This window comes from Haemorhous mexicanus, chromosome 28, assembly GCF_027477595.1.
Source record: "Haemorhous mexicanus isolate bHaeMex1 chromosome 28, bHaeMex1.pri, whole genome shotgun sequence".
NCBI classification, from domain to species: Eukaryota; Metazoa; Chordata; class Aves; order Passeriformes; family Fringillidae; genus Haemorhous; species Haemorhous mexicanus.
Genome location: NC_082368.1, coordinates 4,876,102 through 4,895,749, shown reverse-complemented (window position 1 = coordinate 4,895,749; position 19,648 = coordinate 4,876,102). Strand labels below are relative to the sequence as shown.

Here is a 19,648-nt window from a genome sequence, read left to right as displayed (position 1 = left end):
CCATTCTTTTGTGCAGGGAACAAGCAAATGTTGGAAAACATGAGCAGAAACAACACTGGGATACACAGACCCTGCAGCAGATTTTTAAGAAAGCAAATATTTAATGTACAGCTGCATTAACCATTCTGTTGGAGTTCTGTCGTGGCTGGGATCCTAGTAATGTATTTGGGGAAAGTTGCAACTTAAGAGTAGCTGGAATTATCAGATTTGTTTGGGTATTTGTAGGACAAGGGATCAATATACTTCACCAGTTTGCAGAGGCAAGGCAAAGCAATCAGCCTCTTCTTACAGCAACCAATTCCACACAAGAAATGAAGCTTGTTTGTAGTTCCCTGCTCCCCCCGGGTTTTCACTCATCACACAGGGAACTGCAGTCAATCTACAAATGTTCCATTTTTATTACAAAGTATGAAAGGCAGAAAATACTGTACCTAATACACAGGAGGCTGAAACTTAGAAAGAAGGTTAAAAAATTGGAATAAAACTACATAGGAAGCAGGAAATAGCATAAAAGGATGCAACATTCCACTTTCAAGCGAGTTCAGAAAATTGCCTTAAAATTTACAGTTTCAACAATATGGTTCCATGACTCAGGTGTTAAAATCCATTGTAACAAACCCTTTTATATTTTCTCCATAAAAATAAAGGAATATAGGGACACTGCAGTTATCCATGTCAACAATATATGTCTGTTGAATAGCAGGATACTGGGACTCCTCTAGGACAGAATAGTAGCGAAGTTGCAGGTGGAGAAAAGGACAGAAGTAAAATTACTATTGCTTTAACATACTCTAGTGAGAACAAGAAGTCAGGAATCTCATATGGATGTTTGTACAATCATGCTACAAAGATTACACCTTCAGGAAATTACCACAACAGGACTGTGAATGGGAAGAGCAGAAGGGAAAACACACCTAAAAGTAGAATCTCCTACTCAGCTACTGGTAACAAAAATGCTTCAGCAATGGATTTAAATTACATTTTACACTGCTAGCAACCCAAGGGTTAAAATAAGGTTATTTTTAAATAGCAAATTTCGTAATTCCTATTTCCCAAGTTGTCAAAAAAAGCAACATACCTTTTTCCAGCTGCACTGGGACTCTGTCCTGCTCTGGTTCTTGCCTTTCTGCCTTGCTAAGATCCCACAGACCCACCCTCAGCACTAAGAAGGGCTGGAGTTGCATTTGTTGCACATGGAAAGCAAACTCCAAGGAATGGGAGCTGGAGCACAGGTTTATAGGTGCACATGGCCACAATATTTTGTCAGGAAATTTTTTTTTTCTTTTTCTTAATTTTGTTAGATTTCCTATAAAGAAACAAGCTTGATGGAAGCCACTGAGATAATTTTTTTTATGACTATGGAAATTCTTGCTTGATGCTAAGTATCAGAGGCTGCACAAAAGGCCACTGAGGTCCTTGGCAGACACACTTGTCACCTGAAACAGGCAGCAGCAACTCTCACAAGTCCCTTTGCACCTGGTGTCTGCCATGAATCACCAGATGAGCCTTCAGTAACTGTATTTAGCAGCATTTCTAACTACTGTTCCTTTCAGTGCTGGTGAAAGGTGCTGACTGGAAGTTCTGGAGATCCCTTCCAGAAAACAAATCAAGTCAGGGGCATCCTAAACTCTTCTCAATACTCTCAAGAATGAAACATTTCTGACTCTTCTTGGGTAAGCAGGGGAAGTACAGCTGCATCAGAAAGTGCTCTGTAAGTGCCACATACAATTAATTCCCTGGATTCTCTGCAAAGATCAAGAGAAACTGGGACAGAGCTGCCAGTGACTTGCTCATTGCTTTCCATGTCCACAGAACAGCAGGTACAGGCTTGCTCTGAAATATTGGTCTGAGAGCAGGAAGCAGGAAACATGTTAGAGAGAATTTGTGTTACCTGACAGGATAACAGTGTGCATTTGAGGTGGTGGAACCACTTTGCTACTGAAAAGAGCAATGGGAAAACTCAGCCCCTTTAGTACTTTGATGGGACTGAAACTGTGCAGCCTGCTGAGCCCAGAGCTTGGCTGTGCTGCTGTCCACTCTTTCCAGTGTGTCTGGAAAGAGTTAAAACACCACTAACCAGCTGGTCAGTTCAATGTTTCAGGCTGTGTGAATTTCCAGGCAGCAGCTGCAGTTTCTCTCTAACAAAATTCAAGTTATCCAAAGATTCCAGGCACATCCCTACACAACCAACCTAGCAGTGTCATCATCACGTTCTGATGGTAAAGAGGATTCCCAAACACCACTGAGCTCCTCAACTGAAAGGACTCTCTGGGAGACATGCAGCACATCCCTTGGGTTGGCCTTACAGGACACTGTCAGCCTCAGAACATGAAGCTTCAGTTTAACATTTACAGCCTTGTCAAGTGCTCATATTTTTGGCTTTCAGTAAAAACAAGTGAGGGTCCACTACATCCCCAGCTCCGGATTTTGGTGACAGTCATTATTTAACATTTTCTACACAACACAGACAAATGCCTACCCTACAAGGGCTGAGGAAAAGATGACTCTCCTCCCAATTTAGCAAAAATATACTTGTTAAAGTGCCATCTGCAAGAGAACAAAACAGACACACTCAGCTCCTTATTTCCATTGACAACAAGCACAAGAACATCTGTGAATTCTGTACCTCAGATTCTTCTCCTCACCTGGTCTCTGGCAGGCTATGATCTACACTGAGACTGAGGCAGCTTCTCATTGCACCACGAGGCAAAAATAGAGCTTTTCACTATTATCCAGAACATTCAGTAGAGTAATTACTGCTGAGTTTTGAAAGGATCATTAACTTTGACTTATGAGAGGCAATGACTCCCCCATTAAATACATTTCAAGGATCCATAAGAAACAACCTGTTTTAGCAGTCTCCTTTCATATTATTTGAAACCACTGTGTTTTCTTTCTAAATAGATTGTCAAAGCACTCAAATCCTTGCCTTTTAAATCCCTGCACACACAAGTACAATTCCCACAGATGCAAGCTACCATAGCCCTCCTCAGTTAGACAGTTCACAGAGTTGGCACACAACACACTAATTCAACATTCAACTTGTTAACTGCAGGATTTCACCTCCCTAACAAGTTTTACATCATCAACATCTCCTGGCTGAGAGCCAGCAGGTTGCCCACATCATAGTAGGAATGTGTGGAAAGCTTGGTTTCAACAGAACATAACAGCCAAACAATAGTTTAGTCTCTTGAATTAATCATCTGGAGAAGTGATCCAGAACTACCTAACTCAGAAGTATTTCTGTCCCAGAATCAGCCTGGCCTGTACCAACAACAGCACATCCTTTTCTGCTTTGCTCACCTCACCTGTGTTCACTCTTCCCTTACATGTTACTTTCTACTCAAAAAACATGAGGTATTTGCAAGCAGTTGTTCTGCATCCTCTGCTTGTGCAGTAAGCACCAAATAACAGAAATTGAGTATCAGAGTATTTCTTTTCATGAACTTTGGGGAAAAAATAATGCTTAGGGGGCTTCACACCCTACAAAACTGAGTGTCAAACAGGGGAATTGTGATAATCTGTATATTCCAATTCACAGGCCCCAGTGACAAGTGTCAGGGTTTGTTTTATCTTGCAGACCAACACCAAGCAGAGCATTCCCTCCCTGTCACTGGGTCAGCAGCTGCTGGCAAAAGGGCACCAAAGTCTTTCCCTTCCCAGTCTATACAGAAGTGCCATTTGCACTACAGAACATCTCACCCATGAGGATTTTCATGTCTTTTCACTCATTAACCTTTCAAGTGACATCTTTGAAGTTATTTTAAGTATTATTTCCCTGTGCCAAAACAGTCTCTAATGATTTAAAATGTAATTTCATGTGAAGAATGACAACGGATTATTCCCAAAGCAATATGCTGTAGATCCAGAAGGTATCCCAGCTGGCTAAAAAAAAAAAAGGATATAGGCTTTATTTAGAATCCACTGGAGCCTCCAAGATTCTTCACTTGCCTTTGATGCATTTGGAGTAAGTACACAATTCCACAAACAGACTTCCATCAGTTTCATGGATGCAAGAACTGACACTGGATCCTCTTTAAGTCCCTAACAGGATTGTTTTCCAAGGGAAGCAGAATCTACCTGGCTGTTCAGACCATGAGGTCCTTTACACAAGCTCTCTTCTCATCATCTTAGCATTCATCTTTGACTCATGCCATCTGTACAGGAATAAACTCTGAAGCAAAAAGGGGACATGGGAAGTACCAACATTGCAGGTAGTACAGCATGTTTTGCCTGCCATTTGTAATTAAAGAGAGTGTGACAAGCCTGTGAATGTATTTCAGATGACTCCTAAAGCTGTGAGTGCCATTAGCCACTCCTGCTAAGAAAACCCCAATTTTTGCTTCATCCTATGTAAGTTTTTTCCAGTTTTAGATGAAGTGCTATTGCAAAAAGTGATTGTTTGGCTAACACTGCTCTGACATCTAGCTAAAGCCTGTCTGTGGAACACACTACTCTCAGTAGTGCTGCTAATAACAAAGATTGACCTTCAAGTCAAATCAAGCTTTGTCAGAAATCCCACAACTGAACACAGTGACAAAACATCAGCTTGAACAGTGTTAACCTCTTGGTTCTCTATCAAAAGGAGTGATGGAATACAGCTGCCCCTAATGAATTCCTATCAAATTCCTGAGGCAATGCTTTTCTGAGCTCCACAGTGAGAAGCAGCCTGCAGAAGAGTATTTCTCTACGTCCAGAATGACAAAACTTTGCAGATTCTGTTCTGTATTTGACAGTGTTCTCAGTGTCAGCTTCAGTGTTCCACAGCAATCTCTTTCCCAACTTGCCTTTCCTGCACAAACTGACAAGATGCAAGTTTGCCAGTGTCCTGCTATTTATAATCTGCCTCCAGTTGCAGGTGAACACTCATTAGGTGGAAAGAATTTTGATGGTTTCTGACATTTACATAGAAACTGGGCTGCACACCCTTCCAGACCAGCTCTGTCATGTCTTCATCAGAGAGCACTGCAGAGCCTTCAGCACAGGACCTGTGTCATGGTAAGACTCCAACAAGGGTTTTTATCTTGCCTAATCCACTCAGCTTTCATTGAACAGTATTATTGTAGAGTGATCCACCATTCCAAACAGAAGCCCTCTGGCACATCCCCCAAATGCAGGAGGATGACAAATGCCAAACCTCAGCCTCAATGGCACAGCTTCTTTCCTTCCAGATCCACCTTTGTGCATCACATTAGGGAGTAACTTCTTTCAAAAAAACAGCTTTTTTTTGGATAGCAGACCAGCTCTTCTGACTTGTCTTGTTCATTCAACAAGACCTGGCAGTATAAAGCAAATACACTTCACAAAAAGATTGCTTTGCACTCCCTGCAAGACCTCCCAGGAACACAGGGCAAACACTAACTCCAAAGTACAGCCTAACCACAAAATCTTGCTCATATTATTTGCCAATCAAGCAAGCTACAAAGTGTGAAACCATTTTATTTTGATTTAGATAAGGTAAGTCTTCCAAGAGGAAATTATTTGATTGGAAGTGTCAATCCCAAGCCCATTACAAATACATTTTTTCAGGAATTGTTTACCTCCTGGGAGCTCACATCATGCACAGATCTTTTTTCTCAACCTATCACTGCTCTGTTTGCTAACACAACTGCAGGATACACACAAACTCAGATAGAATTTAAAAATAAGACCTACCATAGTAACAACTGCCTTGAGCATCAGAAAAGTGTAAAGAAATTGTGCAACAAGTACTTGTACTTCACAGCACCAGAAAATTCTGCCCAGGTCACCAGATACAGGGAGCCAAGGCAACAGTTAAATCTGGCAGGCCTTTACTGCCAGGGAGCCTGCAGTGTTACTGTGGTTTGTGTCCATGAACGGGTCCTGCTTTGGACATATGCAAGTGGATCACATATCAAAAGTAAGAATTAGGGAGAAAAACCTTACTCAATAGAAAGTTAGCCCAATATATAAAAAACATACAAACGTTTAAACAGTTTAGAGGCAGCAACAACAGGAATGAGAAAGATTCCTGCCAAGGTGGCCGTTAACATCATTGTCTTTTTCCCCCCACCTTGTTTTGCACCTGCATCTGTTAAACTGGTGGATGTGCTGCCTCAGCTGGCTGACAAACACATGGACATATGCAGCAACTTAAAAGCCTGCAAGCTTATTAATACAGTCAACAAACAAATATACAGAACTTTTACTGAGGGGAAAAAGAATTTCACAAGAAAATTAGAACCCAGAAGTTCCAAGAGGCTCAGCACGTCTCTGCATTTTAGAGTCTTGAGAGACAGGAGACCCCTGCCATCCATTCTTGTAACAGTTTCTTGTAACAGTAGATGCAAAGCAACAACAGATACTGGCCACTTGACTGGTGGTGTTCTTACTTTAGAGGGGAGGGGGAAGGACACAGCCCTGCCTCACTGCGCACGAAGCTGCAAAGTTAGACTCTGAGGATCTCCAGGCAGTTGTTGTAGCAGATGGCTATCCAGTCTGGCTGGGTGGATGCCCACTGTACATTGTTGATCTCTCCCTCGGCTGTGTAGGCCAGGATGGGGTCCTCAATGGCACGAGGCATCTGCTGGATGTCCCAGATGAGAGCCTGGTGATCATCCGCTGCACACAGACAACAAATGCAAGTACAGTCAGAGTGTAACAGTGTCTCCACATGTGCCTACTACAGGCCTGGAGCCTCAGGAACATGGCTGTTCCAGTCCTGATCCATATTCAAGGCAGATACAACACCATCATTACACTCCAACAAAATAAACTTGGATCATTACACATTATCCAAGACAGAGCTGATAAACGAATGACCAGTGGAACTTCTAACAGCAGAAAACACTTAAGAACTGCATTACAAAAAAGCTAAGGAGCATTAAAATAACAGGAGCTTAGCCAGAGCCAATGCACAGTTTGGGTACTGGGTCACCACTTGCACACAAACTCTAGTAGGTGTCTATTTCTGTAACATTTTAGGAAAGTCACCTAATAAAGAGCTTCTAAATTGCAAGTATTCTTTAGCAAAAGGCAGGCAGAGAATTGCATATGCATTAGGATGAAGAGAATTTTGCAAATGCACTGGAAGACTCCAAGATTCCCCTGTAGGTCACACTTACCTGCTGTACAGATGTGGCAGGAAGAGTGGGGTGCCCAGGCAATTCCATTTACACATGCTCTGTGGTTGTTTAACCTGGCAACAGGGGTGCAGGGAACTCTGACATCTAGAATCACAACCTTCAGAAAAAAAAACCAGCCACATGAATAAAGTGCATTTTTAAAAATTAATTTATTCCAAATACAAAATATTTTGAGGTAAGGCTATAAACATGGCTTTTTCCTAAAGGATGTGGTAGGCAAGCAAGCCCTGCTCCTAAAGAACAGCTTCCAGTTGGTGCTGTGTGTCTTAAAAGAAGTCAGACTTCACAGGGGTCTTGTGAGTTAGGCCACAGTGGCAAACAAACTGTGCTTCCCTGAGCAGCCTTGGTAACAAACTAAGACTGGACTGGGAAAGAACAAAGTGACTCAAACACCTGCAGTTAAGATATTAGGTGAAAATTATTGCCCAACTGCTCACGGACCCCTCTTAAAAATCAGCTGAAATATATACAAGCCATAAAGCTCATGTTTATAATGCCAAAGTCACTTCTCTAACTCCTCAGTGCACTAAGAACTGGTCCTTAATCATACTTCAGGTACTGACACTGCCCCCTTACCATAAATACCGGGGTACAAATGAGTATTAAGCCACCTGCCCCGGAAAACCCCCCATCAGCAGGTAGGGGAGAGGAGCTGCTGCCTCACCTCCATGCCATCCATGGCCATTGTGGCCAGATAGTTGGGGTCCTGCTTGTTCCAGCAGAGCCGCAGCAGCGGGTGGTGCTGGGGGTCCTCGTAGATGATGGTGCTGTGCTCCAGGTGCCGCAGGTCGAACATCCTGACCGAGCCGTCGGCGCCCACCGAGGCGAACATGTCCCTGCCGCCGCCCGCGCGGCTGAAGGCGATGTCGTACACCTGTGGGCACAGCACGGCACAGCTGACACCTGGCACAGCACAGCACGGCACAGCTGACACCTGGCACAGTACAGCATGGCACAGCACGGCACAGCTGACACCTGGCACAGCACGGCACAGCTGACACCTGGCACAGCACGGCACAGCTGACACCTGGCACTGCACAGTACAGCATGGCACAGCTGACACCTGGCACAGCACGGCACAGCTGACACCTGGCACAGTACAGCACGGCACAGCTGACACCTGGCACTGCACAGCACAGCACGGCACAGCTGACACCTGGCACAGCACGGCACAGCTGACACCTGGCACAGTACAGTACAGTACAGCATGGCACAGCATGGCACAGCTGACACCTGGCACAGTACAGCACGGCACAGCTGACACCTGGCACAGTACAGTACAGCATGGCACAGCATGGCACAGCTGACACCTGGCACAGCACAGCACGGCACAGCTGACACCTGGCACAGCACAGCATGGCACAGCTGACACCTGGCACAGTACAGCATGGCACAGCTGACACCTGGCACAGTACAGTACAGCACGGCACAGCATGGCACAGCTGACACCTGGCACAGCACAGCACGGCACGGCACAGCTGACACCTGGCACAGTACAGTACAGCACAGCATGGCACAGCTGACACCTGGCACAGCACAGTACAGCAGGGCACAGCACAGTACAGCACGGCACAGCTGACACCTGGCACAGCACAGTCCAGCACGGCACAGCTGACACCTGGCACAGCACAGTACAGCAGGGCACAGCACAGTACAGCACGGCACAGCTGACACCTGGCACAGCACAGTACAGCATGGCACAGCTGACACCTGGCACAGTACAGTACAGCAGGGCACAGCACAGTACAGTACAGCAGGGCACAGCACAGTACAGCATGGCACAGCTGACACCTGGCACAGTACAGCATGGCACAGCACGGCACAGCTGACACCTGGCACAGCATGGTACAGCACGGCACAGCATGGCACAGCTGACACCTGGCACTGCACAGCACGGCACAGCTGACACCTGGCACAGCATGGTACAGCACGGCACAGCATGGCACAGCTGACACCTGGCACTGCACAGCACGGCACAGCTGACGCCTGGCACAGCACGGCACAGCACAGCACATCTGACACCCAGCACAGCACAGTACAGTACAGCTGACACCCAACACAGCACACATCTGACACCCAGCACAGCACAGTACAGCACAGTACAGCTGACACCTGGCACAGCACAGCACGGCACAGCACAGCATGGCACAGCACATCTGACACCCAGCACAGCACAGTACAGCTGACACCTGGCACAGCACAGTACAGTACAGCACAGCTGACACCCAGCACAGCACAGTACAGTACAGCTGACACCTGGCACAGCACAGCTGACACCTGGCACAGCACAGTACAGTACAGCATAGCACAGTACACCATAATACATGTGACACCCAGCACAGCACAGCTGACACCCAGCACAGCCCAGCTTACACCCGCACGGTACAGCACAGCTGACACCCAGAACAGCACAAGAAATTGTGCAACAAGTACTTCACAGCACCAGAAAATTCTGCCCAGGTCACCAGATACAGGGAGCCAAGGCAACAGTTAATTCTGGCAGGCCCTGACTGCCAGGGAGCCTGCAGTGTTACTGGTTTGGATCATGAGCAGGTCCTGCAGCACAGCTGACACCCAGCACAGCCCCCCAGTGCTCCATGCTCCCTGCAACTGCTCAGCTATTGTATTTGCAGGGAATGCCTCAACGAAGGTAGGAATGATGAATTTGATTTTGTGTTTTTAGAAGGCTAATTTATTACTTTATAATACTATATTATGTTAAAGAATACTATACTAAAGAATACAGAAAGGATACTTACTGAATGCTCAAAAGATAATAATGAAAACTCGTGACTCTTTCCAGAGTCTCGACACAGCTTGGCCCTGATTGTTTTATTGAATTCCAGTGTGAGTTGTTTTGACTCATTAACCAATCAATCACCTGTGGGTCAACAATCTCCAATCTCCAAACACATTCCACAAGAGCAAAACACAGGAGAAGCAAATGAGATAAGAATTGTTTTCCTTTTCTCTGAGGCTTCTCAGCTTCCCAGGAGAAAAATCCTGGGCAAAGAGATTTTTTTCAGAGAATATGAATGCCATAGTCAGCCACTCACCAAAAAGAGGTGTTTATTGCCTTTGATATGAAATTGATTTAAAGTCTAGTTTGATGTTTTAGCTAATTTTTCTACAATATTCTGGAGCACAATCTGTTAAAACAAGCATGTTCTTAAGTCAAGAGTCTGTGATGAGTAAAAAGAATTGTTTCGATTCAGCAGTATTTAAGTACTCAGAACTGTATATAATTTTAGAAAAACTGTATACAAACTTACACAAATGATCTTTTTGAATCATTAAATTGCTCAAGGAAAAAAAAAAGTTCTGTTCCTTTTCTACTGCTTTTAGAAGATGCAATGTAAACAATCAAAACCCCCATCACCTCTTTGTCATGTGCAATAAGCTGGGTCTTCACGTGGCCAGACACCAAATTTACTCTTCCCAGAACCTGTCCTGTCTCCAGACCCCAAATAGTGCAGGTTGTGTCAATACTAGAGGTACCTGAAACAAAACCACTTCTATTAGCAAAATTATTATTGTCACAAATGATTTAATCACCTCCTGGGTTAATGTAACATTCCCCCAACATCTACAGATCAAAATAGCCATGAGAACAGCATAGAACTAAAATCAAGAATGTCAAACAGTCAGCAGTCTTCCATGCATTTAAATGACCCAAACCTTTTAACTGCAGAAATAGCCTTCCACACAGGAATCAAGTGTAAATAGCTCGTCTGCTTCAATCTATTCCAAAGCCTGATGCAACTCTGAGATCAGCTTTCCCATCCTGTACATCTCTTGTGTGTGCCAAACCCCAAATTCAATCAGTGTTTTGATGGCGTGTTATTATTAATTGACTGCTGATGTGGGCTGAAGGTGGGGTTAGCAGTAAAGCTCTTAAGAGATGAGACATGTAACACACAAAAACCAAATAATGTAGTAAATAATTACTAGGACATATTATCACTGTTAATCTCTGGACAAATCCCCCTGACATAAATGGCTGTTCTCTTCTGGGAAACAAACCTCTGCATCAGTCATCCTGGATTCACAATTTGTCCCGTAGGCTATAATTAAATCTTAAGTGTTCAGCCCCCTCCTCCAACTGAATTAAGGACTCTTGGCTCTCCTCCTGCTGCTGAAATGGCTTCACAAAACACCAGCTCAGTGCACAGTTTCAAATCCACTCCAGAACACCCTGAAAGAAGCCACAGAGCTGACAGACATCCTTACTCAGAACTGCAACAACAGCTCACCAGCCCTGGAGGCCAAGACTCCCTATCCCCAAATGTCCCTAGTCCAACCTGAGTGACCATTCTGAACAGTGCACCTTTCAATGAAAAAGAAAAGTCCCCATGGGATGATTGTTTTCATTTTTTAATGTAAAACAACAGCAGTTTCTACGATGCAGCAGTCTGTGGTTAATGATCAGATTAACCAGTGGACATTGCAGTGACACAACAGCAGTTACAGCCCAGGCTTCATCAGATTCAATTAGAAAGTGAGCCAAAACCATAACATTTTGTCAGTCTCACCTAACAGGTAAGGATCCACTTCATTCCAGTCAAATGATGTCAGTGGAGCACAGAAATCCGAGTTCTTGTTGTTGTTCAGCAAACACTCCAGCCGGGTCTCAGTTTCACCCACCTTTAGAGAAAATGAAACATCTGGCTCAAAAAGCAACATCACCTGACTTGTTCCCCTGGCACAAAACATTAGGAGTTAATCCTAGGTTTCTTTCCTCTCAGCTTTACATCCTAAAGCTCTGGAAAACACAGCCACCAGCTCCATTTTCAATAAGCTGATTAAAACAGCAATTGCCACCATAATTCTGCTTTTCAAACAGTCACACTATTGCAGTCAAGAAAATCTTGTCTTGAGTGAAAAAGAGATCAATATATAACACAATTCAGTTCATGGCTCATCTTTTCCTAGGGAGGATTTACTCACTCTCCACACTCGCAGGTAGTCACCACTGGTGGCCAACAGGTCTGGGTAGACTCCCTTGGTGTCTGGGATCCACATCAGCTTTGTGGTGGGGTAGGGGTGATCAAAGGTGTTCCTGCAAATGAATTCTGAGCTCTCTTCATCCAAACCAACAAGCTGCACCTGTGAGAAATCATATTTAAAAGAAAGCATTTAATCAAAATATTGATTTCTAATGACAGCATTAACACTCAGTGTGTTTCAGGGCATTTTCTGTCACCTCAAGGATGACACAAAAGGATCATCATGTCAATGAAATGAGAAATTGTTAAAGTGCTGCTGGGTCATATAAGTGAGAAGAATATCCATAATCACACAGTGCTTTGATTTGAAGAGATGATCCCAAATGAACTGAAATCCAATCCTAAAGGATTAAAGACCACCCTTCTCTTTTCCACATTGCAAAGCCCAGTTTAAATCACACACTTAAACTGCACAGACATTATTCTAATTCATCCTTAACTGAACTGATGCTGACAATGTCATCTTCAGAGAGCAAAACAAGCTGTAGTTTGCACAGTTAAAGTGCATATCCTGGAATTCTTGGCCATAACCTTGCAGACTGTGATGGATCATGTCAGGTAGCTGGCAAGCTTTTTCAGCACCACATGACCCAAAATGTTCTGTCACAAGTGCATGAAAAACTCATAAATTAATCACATCAGAGAGGAAGAAAGTAAAACAGAATTCAAACTTAAAAAAAAAGAGGGGAGCTAAAATGGTTACATAATTATTCAAATGTTTTGTGAACAGACCAAGAAAGGAGGTCTGCTGAAAGATTCTAGGTAACTGAATTCCAAATTAGAATTTTTGCACAATGATGTGGCAGGGGGAAGGGCTAAACTTGCCCCACTGTAAGAATGGTGCAAAACAGAGCAAACAAGAAACTATCTCCACACAGCCTGGTCATGACAGCACCTGAAGTAATGCTTGAAGTCCCAGACATGATGTTATTAGAAAAATATTGACATGTCAGAAAGTGTCCAGAGAACAAAAGGTGCTGGGAGGACTTGTTTAACCTGCAGTGACTACAGGACCCAAACAGGATGAAAGTCCCACTGTGTGAAATGCTGCTCAAACACAAACATCATGGGGATAAACAACTTGTCTAATAAACTACACATTTCAGCTAGATGGGAAATTGATCACATTTTCCCCCCCATAACAGAAAACCAACAAATGCTTCTGTTGATCTTAAAATCTAATTAATTTTCAGTTTTATGAGCTCATTTAGGGATTCTCTTAAATGCAAAGCCTTGCCCCCCCCCAATGAGAAGCTCCATCCTTTCCATCTCCTAACAAACACTAAAAGATGCAGCCAAAAATGCTTCCAAAAACTGAAATACAGCCAGTCCTGCCCTCTCTTTATTACAACTACTCCTTATTCTCCTTCACACCCTAGTATAAATCAGTCAAAAATCTCCCAGACTTCTGAATTGATTGACAAATACCTTTCTAACTCCTTTAGGGATCAGAAGTACTAAGCAGATTTTACAAAGGAAGCAAATTGTCCTTGGTGATAGAAAATCTTATGGCAAGGTTAGGATCAGAAGACAAATGACCTCTAATCATTTCTCCTTTGCTTATGCTGTTTTCCACTCAACATGAGTGTATTAATCCTACACAAAGCAATCAACATCCTGATCACCAGAAGCAAATCTCAAACAGCAAAGTATCCCCTTTCACTGGTGTAATGTAAATATTCCTGCACTGCATATTCCCATTTAACCCCTCCTCAGACTTTAGGATGAAGCAGTTCAGCAATCCAGTATTTCTGATCTTTGACATATGTAGGGAACAGGAACTGTATTATCATCAGCAGAGCTGCTGCAGCTCAGGTGCCTGCCCAGCCCTCAGAGCTGGAGCAGCTGGCAGTAACTGCCAGGGGGAGCAGGAGGAATGCTGGAGAAGCTCTGCTCTTCCAAGCTCTGCAAATTCAGAGCTGTGACTCTTCTCTCAGGACTCGATCACACGCAGTCATTACAGAACCCCTCCACTTATCCTCTTGTACAGGCTGAACACGAGGGGATGGAATGTGGAATTCTTTCTAGGATGCTGATTGTATCAGAGCCCTGTCTCTCCCTTCTGCAAGTGAGGCAAGAATGCTGCTGCACAAAGGAGTGCCTCAGCTCCAGCCCGGATAAGACTGAGGTAAAGCCTATGGGAAAGTATCTGTCAGTCTGGATACAATTTGAACCATCCTACATCTCCCTGTAAGTCTTTCCAGTGAGAAAACGAGGATCAGCGTGTTCAGTCTCAACTAGTTTTGTGATTATGCCATGACAGTAACTAGGAATGCCAAGTATTTATTTGTTGCTCCAACACTTTGAGATAGGAAAATCCACATCTAATTTTGGCATATTATAATCCAAGCACTTATCAACACAAAGCATAATTGCAACAGTGCACGTCAGTAAAGAACTGCCTTTAATCAGCATTCCTTAACTTCTAAAAAAATCCTATCTCCAACTTGATACTAAAGAATCAGACAACTAAATGATGCAGAATTTGGTAACAGCTTCTTTTTCTTATATGGTTGGAGGAACAGTGAAGTCCACAATAGTTTGAAAACCCCCAAAACTTTAATCTAATTAGTAACTAGCCAAAATGACATTTCACAATTATTTTAGGGTCAAGTACAATCAGAAAGATGTCACTGCACCAATTAATCTCCAGCATTCAATCAATTTTTCTTTGCAGTGCTAGATCTTGCAGAACAAATGACCTTCTGGCAGAAGAACTGCCCTGAACCCTCCTTGTCTGAGGCACTGCTTGGGAGGAGGTGGAAATCTGGGAAGCACCTGGTCAGAACCTGTCCGTCTGCTCCAGCGCCGGGAGCGAGCTGTGTACACCACAACCTCTACTGTCTCCTAAACTGGGTTCCAGTTCTGTCTTGCAGATAGATCCCCAAAAGCAGCCTTTCCTGGTGTTTTACACAGATATCTCCTGGTCCATGAAGCCACAGCCAGGAGCATGTGGAGCATTTTAAATAGCAAGACCTGTGAACACTGCTCCCTCCCATTGTGACACTGATCCATGAGGGATTACAGTGGCTCACTAGTTTCCCAATTCAAGAAGTTTAGGAAACACCACCTCAAATTATTTAATTCCTCCATCCAGAGCAAGGCATCTGTCTTCCTGCAGCAGTGATTTGATCAGTGAAGGTGGACAAGCTGAAACAAAACTCACTGGGGTTCAAACAGGTCTTGGCAAGCAGCTCAGTCTGTGCCCCAGAGCCCATTAATGTGATGGCTGACAGGGTCAGAGGATTTGTTCTTTTACCTTCCCAGAGTACAGACTACAAAAATGTTTCCAAGTTGCTCTCTGAACAAATTGAAAGTTTTCAATGCCCTGCCTGTCCTCAGCAGCATTCCCAGAAGCACAACACTCTCCAGGAAAAGGACACAACTCACACAGGGCTCACGCTGCCTGAACTACAACGTGTTCAGCAAAGCCCACATCAAGGACTGCTGCAAGGGCAGTGATCTAACCACCCTAAGAGGTGTCACTCCCTGTCACCACACCCTTGCACAGAGCCCTATCCCCAACACCAACTTTCTGATGGTATTTTCCACAATCTCCATTAAACACCTTGACAAAGCTACAAAGCTACATGCTATCAACCAAGCTCTCTGGGCAAACCTTCAGTTTCACAGAAATTTCAGGATGCTCTATAACTTCATCCATTTTCTCATCTCTCTTCTATTTCTATGTAATTCATAATAGCAGACCAGCACCTTGAAGGTTGTTCAGAAGGGACTGCACATGTGTTCTGAGAGATGAACAGTCTCTGTTACCAGTGTGACATTCTTCACTTACACTTTGCAGGGAAACACTGAAGATACAATCTCATGCCTCATTACACCCTTGTTCTCAGGGAAAAGTACTGAGGAATCAATACAGAGAATGGTTTATATACTTATGAGAAAAGTTATCACACACAAGTCCTCCACAGCCAGAAAGTACAATGAGAACAGCACATTTCCAACACAGTCTCAGACACCCTGTACATCACAGAATCACAGGGGCTGGGATGGAACTCAGCTCATCCAGTCCAATCCCCCTTTCTAGGCAGAGTAACCTGGTTCAGTGACACAGGAACACATCCAGGTGGGTTTGGAATGTCACTAGAAAGGGAGACTCCATAAGCTGTTTGACCAACCTGTTCTACTGCTCTGCCACCCTCCATGGAAAGAAGTTCTCCCCCAAATTGAGGTGTATTCTTTATATCTATAGGCATATATATGTACAAACCTCAGTCCTGGCCACAAACTTTTCTTTGCATTGACCAAAAAGCCAAACAAGCCCAAGCCAGAGGACCTTGTTTTATTTCTACAGCAGCAGCACCCAGACTCATCTCACACTCATACCTTTCGTTCCCAGCTCTTTACACCACAGAGAACTCACAGCACACGGAGCTTATACGACTGAAGTCAACCCAATCGTTAATGCCGAAGATCAGAGGTCACGAGAAGCCCTGCAGCAGCGTTATCCCAAAACCAGCAGCACCCAGGGCTCTTCCCAGCGTCCCCTCAGCCCCGGGCTCGCTGGAAGGAGACCAGACCTGGTCCAGCGCCTGCACTTCGGGGGGCACCTGACGGCTCTGCACAGCTGCCCCCCGCCCACACAACCCCGGGATGAGGCGGGCCAGCCCCTGTTCTGCCCCAGTCCCCGCGCCCACCGCTGCCCACCTTGTTGTTGTACTCCTCTACGAAGCTCCCCAGCGCCAGGCGGAACCGCTTGTCGGGCCGGACGCTCCAGTTCATGGCGTACACGGTCCAGGGCGCCTCATATTTGTAGATCTCCTTCCGCTTCCCGTGCAGCGACATGGCTGGGCCGGGGGGCCGCGGGCCTGGCCCGGGGAGCGAGCGAGGGGACCCGGCTGGAGGGAACGGGGAGGCGGGGCGGGCCGGGGGGAGGCTCAGCGCGGCCCCCGGGACGGGGAGCGGAGCAGGCACGGCACGGCACGGCCCCCTGGGTGCCGGAGAGCGGAGAAGGCTCGGCTCGGCTCTCGGGGCGGTGGGGGAGGCGCGGCTCGGCCCCCGGGGGAACGGGGAGGCCCCGGCTCGGCCCCCGGTCCCGGCCCAGACCCGGCGGCGGCAGCGGCGCTGAGGCCGTTTGGGACTCGGCCTCTCACACAACGGGAACGGAAGCCACGCGGGGAGCCCCGCCCACTGCGCGCGGGTTGGATGCCTTGGCTGTCATTTAGAGCGCCGACTGCCTATTGGGTAATCTGCCTGTGCCCTCGGCCCGTTTCGGTTTTCTATTGGTTGCTTTGCCCTTCACTCCAAACGGACGCTCGCGCTCTGGCCGGGATAACCTACGGCTGAGCTTGGCCCCGCCCAGGAGGGCGGGCGCGCTCGTTGTCGACATCTTATTGGCTACTCGGGGTCGCAGTGACTGAAGGCGGGATTTTGAGCCCTTATCGGTGATCGATTGGCTGGAAGTGATGTCAGTCACGCCAGCCCGAGGCGGGTGGGGCCACTTCAGGCTCTCGAGTGTTCCGCGAGTTCGAGTCCCGCCTGGGCCGAGTGGCGGACGGGTTCGGGCTTATCTTTAATTAACGAGAGGTTAATTATGGTGTTTATTTTTGAAAGCAGCCCTGGCGTGTACTCGGAGCCTTACTGAGAGAAAGGGTGCAGCCGGCTCTCCAGGGAGCTCCTGGCTGTGCCCGGCCTCCCGCTCGAGGCGGAGCGAGGCTGATGGGATGCCCGCGGGGGTGTGGGGCCGGCTGGGCTCGGAGATGAGCGGTCCCGGCTCCAGCCCCGGGAACCTCCCGTGTCCGCCCCGCTTTGGGCAGCGCTGTGCTCCTTCAAGTCCCACTCGCTGCAAGGACTCGTACTCCGAGCTCTGTCTGAGTTGTGGTTGTGTGACCATTTCTCATTCACAGCTGCCTGGGCTTCTAGAAAAGCTTTTCCAAATTACTGCAGAGCCTCCAGCGCATCCTTTCGGGAAGGGATTGTTCGGCGAAGCCCCTGCAGGCTCCACCCTCGACCTGACTGCAGGTGGGCTCTGCCATCCCCACACTCCTTGCATGAACTAACCTGGGTTTGACCACAGCCTTTTTGCGCTGGAGATGCCCGGCATGAATTCATGGACGCTCCCAACGAAAGCAGCCGTAATTCACATTAGGTGCCAAAAACATCTTTATTAGCAAAGTGTACACTAAAACTCCGGAGAAAGAGCTGCTCACAGTTTGACTACTCTCGGAGGGAGCTCGATACATTACTTGAGCTGGCGGCCTAGGACTATCACAGCGTCTACCCGAGCGAGCGGCGAGGCGGCAGCGCTACGCGGGCTTCTCCTACTGACTGCTGCGGAGAGAAGGGCTGGGCAGGAGGGAGCACCTATGGAACCCTTATCAAAAGAGAGAGGCTGGGAAGGGGGACTGGACACTCTGGGGCTTTTCAGCTTTGTGGGATTGTGCTTTTGAATTTTGTGCTTTATGCCCAGGCTGGTGACGTGTTGGATTTACCTGGGGAGCCGTGGGGATGCGTGTTGGGGTTTGCAAGGTGTGATCAGCCTTGCTGGAGAGATCAGTGCTCTGGGACTCGTGCTGAAGCAGGCTGCGGTGGCAGGGGCTGTTGGCCCTTCACTTCTCAGTGGCAATCAAGTAGGACAAGCTTCTGTCCTCTGTCCTTGTCCTTGGCTTGTCACCTGCACTTTCCCCTGGACCGTGGAGATCTCACACTCCTCCTCTGGTGACCACCCTTCTGAAATACCTGTGGGCTTTGCTGGGCTGAGCCTTGTACCAACACAGTGGTCCCATTCCAGAAGTTTCCAGAACAGCAGCCTCACAGAGCCCTGGATTTGCTCCCCCATGGTTGCTGTGGCTCGCTTGGCTTGTGCCCTTCTCGAGAAGAAGCCTTGGCAAGGAGTAGGTGGTGGCCTAGGAGGTGGCCTAACCAGCTCGGTGGTGGCTGTAAGAACTGTTCTAGGTTCACTCTAATGTGCAAATGAAATCTACTCTATGGGAACCGCTGGAAAACGTTGACCTTGGAAGCCAGCCACTCTATACTTCCTGTCACGGTGGCAGAAGATAGCTACAAATTATACCCCTGAGCCAATGGCATTGTCCAATGTCTTACCCTTGCAGTCAAAATCAACATCAACTGGCCGGGCTTGCAGTTGAGGTTCCTCTTGACTCGCCCCCACGTCTCTAACTTGCAGGAAGCACGGGGTCGGAGAGGTGTCTCTGAATGTCCTGGTGCTCGGAAGATGCCTCCAAGTGCTCAGGGAGGGAAGGGAAACGAGAGCCCCGCGAGAGTCCCTGGGTGTTTGGTGCCCTTTGGTGGGGAGGCTCTGGGCTCGGGAGAGGTGGGGATTGGTGCTCCTGCTCGGAGTAGACGGTCAGGGTTTTGTCAGATGACACAGACAGCTGCATCCCACTTGACAAGGAGTCCCTGGATTTCAAGTGGAACTTTTCTACCTCCGTGTAGCTCGGGCTCTGCTGGGAAATGAGGAATTGTATGAGTTATGGTAAAAGCAAAACAAAGTAGCCACACTCTCTCCTCATCAGCCTTGGAGCCTCATCAGGCTCCCAGAATGTTATTTTTTCA

The 19,648-nt window shown here is 46.6% G+C and overlaps 2 protein-coding genes across 2 annotated transcripts in view; both read right to left on the bottom strand.

Moving 5' to 3' along the window:
* Positions 1-374: 374 nt before the first annotated feature.
* On the bottom strand, positions 375-17,235 carry DCAF7 (DDB1 and CUL4 associated factor 7). The gene is made up of 7 exons (XM_059869601.1): positions 16,781-17,235; positions 12,054-12,212; positions 11,639-11,750; positions 10,486-10,604; positions 7,771-7,980; positions 7,086-7,203; positions 375-6,582 (listed from the first exon to the last, which is right to left on the bottom strand). The coding sequence occupies exons 1-7, from the start codon at positions 16,916-16,918 to the stop codon at positions 6,410-6,412; spliced, it is 1,029 nt and encodes a 342-aa protein (XP_059725584.1). The 5' UTR covers positions 16,919-17,235; the 3' UTR covers positions 375-6,409.
* Positions 17,236-18,217: 982 nt separating this feature from the next.
* Positions 18,218-19,648, bottom strand: part of KCNH6 (potassium voltage-gated channel subfamily H member 6) — a 35,234-nt gene continuing 33,803 nt past the window's right edge. The window contains exon 16 of the mRNA XM_059869519.1: positions 18,218-19,536. Within this exon, the coding sequence (XP_059725502.1) occupies positions 19,249-19,536 (288 nt within the window). The 3' untranslated portion in view covers positions 18,218-19,248. The remainder of the gene's footprint in view (positions 19,537-19,648) is intronic.